General features: G+C 41.3%; 1 protein-coding gene across 1 annotated transcript; it reads left to right on the forward strand.

Annotated features, from left to right (window-relative positions):
* Positions 1 to 1,251: 1,251 nt before the first annotated feature.
* LOC119656896 lies at positions 1,252 to 3,171 on the forward strand. The gene has a single exon (XM_038063576.1). The coding sequence runs from the start codon at positions 1,252 to 1,254 to the stop codon at positions 3,169 to 3,171; it is 1,920 nt and encodes a 639-aa protein (XP_037919504.1).
* The last annotated feature ends 8,262 nt before the right edge of the window (positions 3,172 to 11,433 follow it).

Consider the following 11,433-nt stretch of genomic DNA (forward strand, 5'->3'; position numbering starts at 1 on the left):
TATGCGTGGGATTTCGTGGTTCCTATATGTTCACCAAATTTCGTTCGGATCGTTTTAGCCGTTTTGGAGAAAAGTGCGTGTGACAGACAGATAGACAGTGAATCGATTTTAATAAGCTTTTGTTTTACACAAAACCTTAAAAAAGCCGGGTCGACCACGCACGTGGAGCCGAAAATCTCCGGAACCGAGTGGCGCGACCGAAAGGAAGGATCCACGACGGATAACCTCCTTAATCATTGTTCCGTCTGCCTCAGATATTCAGTGAGGGGCCACCTCTGAGACTCCCACCTATCCTTGACATCCTCAGGCCATTAAGGGAGGGAGTCATCAAATTAAAAGAATTTAGTTAGAATTCGTAATGCGAGGAATATTCTAAATTCAAATCAACATCAGAACCGAGTTCATGCTTCAAGGGAAATGATATAACAATAAAAGGAAATAGCCGTTATAAAAATAAATAAAAAAAAACAAAAGAGAAACAAAACAATTCTTAAGGAAAATTACTAAAAAATAATAAGGATAAAGAAAATAATGAAATAATAAATCAAAATAATGGAATGAAAATTAAAAAAACAATAAATAAATATGAAAAGATTAAGATATATATAGAAATGGGATGGAACGCTGGATCAAACAGTACTACTCGGAACCGCTCGAGTTGATGTACAGAGTGTTTCGGGCGAATTTGTGACTTTGAGAGCTTTAATAGATTCTGGGTCTCAAAGGAGTTTCATCACGGAATCAGCGGTTCAATTGCTTGGTCTACGAAGGCGATTCTCAAAGATACATATATGCTGAGTCGGAGCAGGTACAAGACTGCAGAGCAGAGGCAGTGTGGAGTTAGTGATCAAGGCAAAGTATGGAGACTTCACAACCAATGTGTCAACTTTAGTACTACCGACCATAACGAACTTGCATTCGTCAACCGAAACCCCAGTCAAGCTACCAGCGGGACTATCAGTCAAAAAATTAGCTGATCCCCAATACGGAACTCCAGGGCGAATCGACATTCTGCTTGGAGCAGACATCTACAACGAGATCGTGTTAGCAGGGTTCAAAAGGAGATCTCCTTGTGCAGTGAATACCAGATTTGGCTGGATTTTACTCGGTCCGACTTCTGCTCGAAACAATCAAGAGGGAATATTGACATTTTTTGCTACTGAAGACAGCACGGATAGGCTGGTCAAGAGGTTTTGGGAAATCAACGAGATACCGAGCGAACAGCCGGTAACAAGGGACGAGCAGGCAGCTATGGAATGGTATCAGCAGACCACCAGGAGGGACGAGTCTGGCAGATACATTGTTCGGCTGCCGTTTAAGCAAAATGCGGATCCCGAAAAAACCGTGTGCAACTCGCAGCAAAAGGCGTATATTCGTTTCTCGCAATTGGAAAAACGATTGAACAACGACGATGACTTAAGGAATCAATATGTAGCATTCATGGAGGAATACCTTGCGCTAGGCCACATGGTGGAAGGGCCAGTCGCAGATAAGTTTACAAAACAGACATATTACTTGCCGCACCATGCCGTACGCAAGGATGACAGTACCACCACAAAGCTTCGAGTCGTTTTCAATGCGTCTCAAGCAACACCAACAGGCAAGTCACTCAACGATATCTTGCTCGTCGGTCCCAACATTCAGAATAGCATCACTCATGTATTGATGAGATGGAGAACGCATCGATACGTGATAGCAGCTGACATAGAAAAGATGTACCGACAGATAAGTATACATCCTCAGGATCAGGACTATCAACGAATCCTGTGGCGAAGTCATCCATCCGAACCGATTAAACATTTTAAGTTAACAACAGTTACATATGGCACGGCCAGCGCCCCGTACTTGGCGATGCGCACTTTGCATCAGCTATCGGATGACGAAAGGATGCACTATCCAAAAGCGTGTCGAGCCATTAAAGAAGACTTTTATGTGGATGATGTCCTAACAGGCGGAGATACAATCAAGGAAGCGCAAACCTTACAGCAAGACCTTATCAAAGTGCTACAAAAGGGAGGGTTTAAATTAAGGAAATGGGCAGCAAATCACGATAGTCTGTTGGAGTCAATTCCTGTTTCCGATAGAGAAGCGAACCCACCGTTAAGCATCGACAAGGAAGATCACATCAAGACGCTAGGACTACGATGGCATCCAGCAAGGGATTGCTTCTTCTTCAAGGTTACCTTAGAGGAGATCACAGGTACTGTGCTCACGAAACGACAATTGCTTTCTGAGGTAGCCAAATTATTCGATCCAATGGGATGGTTGCAGCCGTGTATTGTCGTAGGGAAAATAATGATGCAGCAGTTGTGGTTACAACACAGAACCTGGGATGAACCAATCACAGAAGAACTTGATGCGAAATGGCGAAACTTCCGTTCACAGTTGCCGGTTCTCCAGGAAATTACTATTCCAAGGTGGCTACACTGTAGTGATATTGTAACTATTCAAGTCCATGGATTTTGTGACGCCTCAGAAGCAGCATATGCGGCAGTCATCTATGCACGCGTTGAGGAACGTGACGGTTCCACAACTGTTCAACTCATAACGTCGAAGTCCAAAGTCGCACCGTTAAAGGTCCAATCGATTCCACGGTTGGAGCTGTGCAGCGCTGCGCTCTTGTGCGACCTGATGTCAACTACGTTAGAAGCCCATGGTTGGAAGCATGTCATTCCTTATTATTGGACAGATTCGATGATCGTACTACAATGGCTCCAAAGTCCAGCAGCTAAATGGAAAGTGTTTATCGCCAATAGAGTCAGCCACATTCATTCCTCCTCCGATTCCAAACAATGGCGACATATAAATAGCAAAGCAAACCCGGCAGATGTCGCATCCCGTGGAATTTTCCCTAACTTTTTAAAAAATCATGTACAGTGGTGGAACGGCCCGGACTGGTTAAAGGAACATCAAGACAAATGGCCGAAATCCAGATTCATATGCAACAAAGCAGTCACCAATTTAGAAGTACGACAAAAGGCAGCATGCTTCACAACTATTAAGGCAGAAGAAAAGGAGAATTCAACGCAACGATTCTCATCATTCACGAAACTCACGAAACTCATTCAGACCAGATCTTGCGGGTTGGTGGAAGGATACAGCAGAGTGCTGCAAATTTCGATACAAAACACCCTATACTTCTACCCCGAGGACATATGGCTAATCTGGTAATAAAACATTACCATCATCAAATGCTGCATGGTCCCGCTCAGCTAGTATACTCGACGATTCGTACGAAGTACTGGATCACGGCCGTGAAACAATTCGGGAGGAAATGTACCCATTGTTTCAGAATGAACTCCAAACCGAGTCAACAACTGATGGGAATACTGCCTCAGGAACGAGTACGGCCAGGAAAACCTTTTGCTCGGACAGGAATTGATTACGCTGGGCCAATCACAATTAAATGGAGTAACGGTAGAGGGACCAAGACCACCAAAGCATACATAGTTGTGTTCGTATGTCTATCTACAAAGGCTGTACATCTTGAGCTCCCTAGCAATCTAACAGCGAAAACATGCATTGCAGCAATCAGACGGTTCATTGCAAGGAGAGGTATGTGTCACACCTTGATAAGCGACAACGGCACCAATTTGTAGGGGCTGACAAACTGTTGCGTGAGACGGCACGAAAGATGATTGAGGAAGCGCAAGGAAAATTAGCTGTAAACAACATCAACTGGAAGTTTATTCCACCGGGAAGTCCTCACTTTGGAGGGATCTGGGAGGCAGCAGTCAAAAGTATGAAGCGCCATTTAATCAAAACCATCGATGCGCACTTGTTAAACGTGGAAGAAATGTTCACGCTGCTAGCACAGATCGAAGCATGTATGAACTCGAGGCCCTTGACACCACTGAGCACTGATCCACATGACCTTACCGCTTTGACTCCTGGACACTTCTTGACGGGGGAACATCTGTTTGAACTGCCGGATGGAAATACAGAAGACAATGTTACAAAAAAGTGGCAACTAGTACAAAGGCTCAAAGAACAGTTCTGGCATCGATGGAGTTTGGAGTATTTGACACAGTTGCAGCAACGAGCAAAGTGGTTTAGTGAGAATCGAAAAATAAACGTGGATGATCTAGTCCTCATTAAATGCGAAAATCAACCGTCTGGCCGATGGCCTCTAGGAAGAATTGTGGCAGTTCATCCTGGAAATGATGGACTAACTAGAGTAGTCATGCTGAAGGCCGAAAATAACATAATCAAACGACCTATTTCGAAGATTTGTCCTTTGCCAAACAACGGGGAACGTACAGTAGAGCCAACGATAGCTGACATTGGTATCCACCCAAATCGGCAGAAAAGGAAACAGGAATCCCGGTCTGGGGGAAAGACATCAAAAATGTCCAAACTGATGATAAATTTAATCGCTTTATTAGTTTGTGTCACAGGGGCAAAAAGCAACTATACCATCAAGCACCCTGAACCAGAGATATATGTCGAGCATTTGGGTCAGGTCCGACTAATAAAGGGACAATTCCGGTTAGACGTCAATATCTCTAGTGAAGAGATCATGTCTGACCTAGAGCACACTCGACAGATATATCAGAATATGTCCAATATCTGTAAAGAAGGCCTACGATTACACCCAGATATACGGTGTGCGGAGCTTGTGACTCAACTTGAACATGAAGTCAAGATAACAATAGACGCTATCAGTCCATGGGTTACAGCGAGGAGTCAACGCGGTCTCCTAGGAAATCTACTGCAAGGAATCTTCGGAGTGAACGACGAAGTCTACGTAGACATCGACAAACTAGATGAAAATCAAAGGCAGGTCATCAAGACTTTGGAACACCACGGCAACCTGTTGTTAAGCACTACCGCACTTGTGAAAGAGACACGGCAAGCTCTTACCACTAAATTACACCTCATCGCTAGGAAAGTAGATCACGCCTATAAGACAATGGCAGAAATGGCCACCTGGTACACCAATCACAACAGAATCAATATTCAACTCTTGGCAGCGTATCAGGCAGCATTCACTTGGCTGGAGCACACTCAGAAGCATTATGAAGCGATTTACAAAATTAAATCAGAAACAGGAAGCTTTTCGGAAATACTACCAGCATTAACCATAGTGACTACCCTCTCTCGGATGCAAGAAAAGCTAGGAGGTGAACTGATCATAGTTTCACAAGAAGTAGGCAAACCTGGCATTTCTACCCAGGGAAACGGAATTACGATTTCCGGCTAGTTCCACATCGTTGAACGAAAGAAATTCGAGCTCACGCATTTCACCGGAATTCCACACAATTTAGGAAATGGAAAATTTTCAGTTCCCGATATCGCTCAAAATTATCTGGGAGTGAGGTATGACGACCAAACGTACTTCACGCTGACTCGGGAACAATTTAACCAATGCAAAAAACAGCAAGTAACTGAATTTCATTGTTCAGTCACCATATTGTCGAGCATCGATGACCACCCGAATTGCATCTTGGACGAGATCTACAACAGATTCAACAAGACACCATGCCCGCAGCACATCATGCATGTGAAGAACATGTTGTGGAAACAATTAATACGACCCAACACTTGGCTGTTTCTTGCTTCCACCACGAATCCTGTCGTCCCCACTTGCAAGGGACAAAGACAAGATCTACAACTCGAAGGCGTAGGCATCTTAGAAATGGACCCAAGTTGCAGTCTGAAGAGTTCTACAGTTATTCTTCGAACCACTCCCACCGATATCAACAACGCCATGGTCCAGTACACCTACGTGAAACCCGTCATTATCCAACGACTTGACATAATCAACACGACAGTTGTGTACGTACCATCAAAGACAAAAAAATTGTGTATATAATAAGTGTTCAAATGCAATAAAATTTCAATATGGTTCAAGCACACAAGCCTTTAATTTGTTTAAAGCTTAGGTGAGACTGCCTAAGCACTTGGCCATATTCAGTTTGATTTTTTTAGAAAAGTCAACAAAATCAATTATTAAAAAGAAAACTCAAAACGAACTCACAATTTTACACTTAAGAGCTTTGGGCAATCATCAATTCTATTCCTAAAAAGGAAAATGGGTTATTATAATAAAAAAAAAATACAGATACAAATACAACGTATACGCTGTCGAAGCAACGATAAATTGGCGTGAAACTGTTGATTAAAAAAATTTGTAATCAGCCTCAAGTGCCGACCATTCTTACGTTTTTTCAACAAAGTACTGCCGTCCCACTGTCAACTCTTCATAATGGATATAGTATGTTATCAACGATGACGATCAATTCCGGTAACAAAGTGGTTATGCCTTTTCAGGGTCTAATACAACCTTATCAACTTGTACTTTCCAGTCGCTGTCGTCTCATTGCCATTGAGAAGGACGTGCAGGAACGGAAATTTCGATTTAATTCGTGAAAGTATAAAGTCGTAAGAAAAAAAAACATCAGGCAACTAAGAAAATCACTATTTCCCTCAGATTCGAGTCGGGCCTACGAAACATGATGTTTGGCCTTAGTTTATTTTCCCCATGAAAAATGCATTTAACAAAGAAATATTTGGAAAAGTTGTATATACCATTTGCAAGTCAAATTAACCCATCAACAAATGAAATTAACACTTTAACAAATGAAATTAACGCTTTAACAAACAAAATTAACGCTTAAACAAATGAAATTAACTCTTCAACAAATGAAATAAACCTTTCAACAAATGAAATTAATGATTTAACAAATGAAATTAACCATTTAACAGATGAACAACAAATGAAATTAACATTTTAACAAATGAAATTAACGTTTTAAAAAGCGAAAATAACGATATTTAAAGACAAGTTATAGATCTTTTGAATGAAATTCATAGTCTGCTGATGATAATAACGCAATTAAAATGCTAATTAACGATTACAAAAATTAGATTGATTGATGATGAACAATGACTCTCCACATTATTAATTTTAGTGCAACTCATTTCCAGCTGTTCCATTTTATAGTTCATCATCATCATATCCCTATCAAAATTGGAGTAATCTGACGACGACAGATTTCCAATTCCCAACTGAATTAGGCACTGAAGTCTACTTTTTTCTAAATCATCTACCAAGCCTTCTCGTGCGTGTCCATTTATTTTCGAAAAAACCTTTTCAATTCCATCATCACCAATGCCTCCCGCTAAGGTAGACCAAGCTTTTTAACCAATTCCCTGATGAAGCAAAAAGGTCTTTCCCCATTGCAGGTTTCATTCGTTAATATTTGATGACGGATACGCTTATCATCGCGGCAACGAGGGTCACATTGCGGCCCTGTACTATGGACAGTGCTACTCCAGCTCGAATGTTTTTTAAAGGTTCTGTCTATCTGTCTGTCACACCCGATTTATCCGGAAACAGCTGAACCAAAAGTCACGAAATTTGGTGAGAAGATTTGATCTTCTACCTGAAACGTCTCGTTTCCGGTTTCCGGGCTTGTTTTTCTATAGAAGAAAAATAATAATGAATTCATCTAATTTTCCTATCTGAGGATTCCATTCCCGCTCCTTCATAATTCCCTACAGAATTCAGATTAAAGAAAACGGCTATCTACAATTTGCAATGGCGGAAAATGCAAACGTAGGGAAGGGACCCCAAAGGCCGCACCTCATTAGCACCAGAGGCATCAATTGAGGGGGCGCTCTCAATCACGGCACTGCGTTACCAATTTTCAGAATCTATGCACAGTCGTGCCAGTATTTTCCCATTGTTTGCTTCATTTTTCGTTTTCTTTCGTAATCAATTAAGACAATTGTCCGCACCATATCCCCCCTTTTATATTTTGATTTTCACCTTCCAATGACTTAAGGACACGTAAGAATGAATAAAGTGTCAAAACACATTCCCGAACCTGGACAGCACAGAGGGGTTCGTCACGAAACCAATGGTAGCCATAGCAGCAGCAAATAGCAACAGTACTCCATTATTCATAACTATCCACAGGAGTGGACCTAATATGGACACTGGTTGGTGATTTCATGGCCTCACGGCTACATTCAGATTAGGGGTTTTGATAAAATAAAATGGTGCAGCCGATCACGAAGAGCCAATCCTGCTTGTAAACGGGGCAAAGGCTGAAAAAGAAGAAAGACGAAAATTACGATGTAAATCCCTCCACCATCAATGGGATCTGAATCGCTGCGACAGCCTAGTGCTCTAACTAATGAGCCATTGGAAGAAGATGCTATACATATAGAAATATTTTATATAGGTTTCAGAGAACTCTAATTAAAAGAGGGACGAAAACGGCTACGGTTTCTTACCAGGGCAGAGGCAACCCTTCAGACGATGCCTCACCTCTGAGCTGGGAGCAGCGTGATCGAAGCGGCTAGCAAATGCTAAACGTTCCCTCTTGATGGCCAAGAAACACCCAAGTTTGCAAAATTAAAAGAGGGACATTGATTATAATTCGTATCCTTTTCGTGTTTTGCGAATTACAAAAGCGAGCGTATAACATCTGCGAGACGCTTCGGTCACGCTGCTTCCAGAGCAAAGGTGTGGCAGCGTCTGAAGGGTTGCCTCTGGCCTGGTGAAAAAACGTAGCCGTCTTCATCCCCCTTTTAATTTTGGACACTTGGGTGTTAAACCCAAAAAGAGGCGTCCGTGGACCATCAATAGTAGGAGTAAGTTGCTCTCCATTTGGTCCGGTCCGGCATCAGGTGGATGCGGACTTAGGATTCCCAAATCCCTAAAAAAGTTCAGAGAACTTATTCTTTAATAAAATACAGCGGAAAACCCATTCTTAAGTGCATGTCTGACAGAAGCAAAGCAACCACTTCTTAAATATTCAATAATCAGATGAATTTATATTCGGTATTGATTTATTCTTATCCACATTTATCAGATTTAATGTCGCGTCATGGGATGTACATACATATGTGTGTCTACTGGGATAAGTCTTGTTGGAAATATTCCCAATTTTTCTACTATAATTATGCATATATATTCAACGCCATTTCTTTTTTAACCACACTGACGTGTTGATACAACTGCCCTAGTGCCCTATTTCTACGATAAAAGAAACAATTTGAAGCGACTTATTCACGCTGCTTATTTTAAATTCCACCCTTACCCTGGTATGTAACTTGTTGAATTTTCGGCCGAAAACGATATATCAAATTCTTTGAAGAAGTTACTCATCTACTTCCATAATATCGTGGGCAGATTGTAATTTGGCCATTTTAGCCTTCCTTTGAACATGAAAACGAATAAATATATAATATAAACCCCTAGAAAAAAACATATAATATTATCCTTCATCTAAAAGATCCATAAAACATATGGAAGACTCAATACATCCTCATTAATACGCAATAACACGTTCTAAGGGTACCCTTGTTAACAGTTTCTGTATTTGACAGGTTCATCGTTACCGCACTTTTCCATTTTCAACAGCGTGTAGGCAACTTCGGTCTGCCATTGGGTGAACTCCTTCTTGTGCTTCCTTTATGCCCATGTACGCTTATATGCTCGTAATAACCCCTTGGTTTCGTATCACCAAGAAATTCTGAAAAACGGCATTGGAAATCATTTCGCCAATTTCATAGTCAATCTGTCAACCCTTTCATTGAATGGTTCAATATCCAATCACCATAAAATCAGAAACTTCTTGAATTGAATACGTACATATATATGTACATGCTAATATATGTGGCATAAGTACTACTTGCATACTACCTAAATATGCAGGTGAATAACTGAAAAGGTGATATTTTGTGGAAGTTTTGCTTCTCCAGTAAAGAAATGCAAAGTGGTTGCTGTAAACGGAATGAGGTTATTTAAGAAATTCGCCAAGAATCCTTTATTACTCGTACTTTGAATAGACGATTTCCAAATGCTAAACAAGTGCCTAGCACAAGGATGAAGTACTTGGATGTTTTCTTTTAAAATGGGGAACGACTACTAACAAATCTCATTTCAAGATTATGCAAATGGAAAAGAACCTATAAATTCTAGAGAAGAAGATGTGTTAAATCAAACATTCACCACAAAATTTAGTAGAAATATAGAGGATCGATGAGAGACAGGAGATGTATCCAAGGACTGTTATAATACATACAAAACAGGGAACGGTTGTTTCTATTCTTCTTAGTAGAGATGGGTAGATGATCTATGTAATATTACAAAAATGATATTACTTTACAGTGTATTATCATATTACCATTGACGAGCGCTATGAAAACAACACCAAACATTACAACATCACCTAGCATCACCGCATTACCTAGCATTACCGTATCACCTATCATCATCGCATTACCTTGCATGTGCTCTTCGTAGCTCAGGTGGCGGCGCACAGTTGTTGAGTGCTGAGCTGATAACGACACCATGCATCACTTGTGAATCTATTTTTGTTATGGTTACTTGTTTTCTTGGGTGCTTTGGACTAACTTTGAGTTAGCTTTGTGCTGCTTTTGGGCTCGCTTTCGACTAGAAAGATTATTTCGAGTGCAAATGAAAACGTGGATGCAAATTCTTTGCTTTAAGTAAAATTGATCCATACTGTTATCGTTCGGCTGCTGTTTGATGCTAGACCAAATTTAAGGTCACTCTTCAATTGACAACGTGTTTCTACCGTGGAAAGATAATAGTGTACGTACGTATACGATAGAGGTATCAACTTTTGACTAAATGTACTAAAAAAGGAAGTTCAGTCCTTTCCACGTCTCAGAGGAAGAAGCCAAACCCGCAAAAAGCACATATTGTTCACAAATAATTGCTGTTTCTGCTTTCTCGATAGGGAGCTTTCAAAAGAATATGAAGGGTAAGCATCCTACGATCAGTATCAACGTAGAAAGGCAACCTGTGCGACTCGCATTAGTCGAACTAGAGGGACCTTCGGGTTCTTCAATAGGAACCGGAAGACACTACACTATCTATTGGTATTACATCAAGCCGAGTTTCTGTTCAACAGCAACCACGGATTCAGAAACTCCGCCATGCTATTAACATAGTATGCTGGTCCCAAGCCCAGGTAAAGGAGAAGGGTTTGAGGCAACGTACTCTGTACTATCCTCAGTAAAACAAAAATAAAATGCTGAGATCAGGGAAAGAGATAAATAGAATATAGTTGGAGTTATTCTACTATGCTAAATCCTACTTGATCTCTCTTGGTGACAGGCCCCGCGACAAGTCGACCAAGAAAATGCATAGAATGTCGTTACAAACATGATGATCGGATTGAGTCACAAGCCTCGGAGAAATGCTAGGGCGTCCACCTCAGCCGACGCGGCAGGACGGGCCCCGGTCCTGTCGAGAAATGGGCAAGGGTTCTTGACGCATGGACGGCGTCAGGACGTAAGCAAGTTAGTCCGCACACAACCAACAAAACAAATACGTGTCTGCACGCTAAATATTGGTACCCTAACTGGAAAGACGGTGAAACTCGCAAGAGTCCTTCGGAAAAGGTGCATTGACATCTGCGCTCTGCAAGAAACCCGATGGTCTGGTGC

The sequence above is a fragment of the Hermetia illucens genome, chromosome 5, assembly GCF_905115235.1.
Source record: "Hermetia illucens chromosome 5, iHerIll2.2.curated.20191125, whole genome shotgun sequence".
NCBI classification, from domain to species: domain Eukaryota; kingdom Metazoa; phylum Arthropoda; class Insecta; order Diptera; family Stratiomyidae; genus Hermetia; species Hermetia illucens.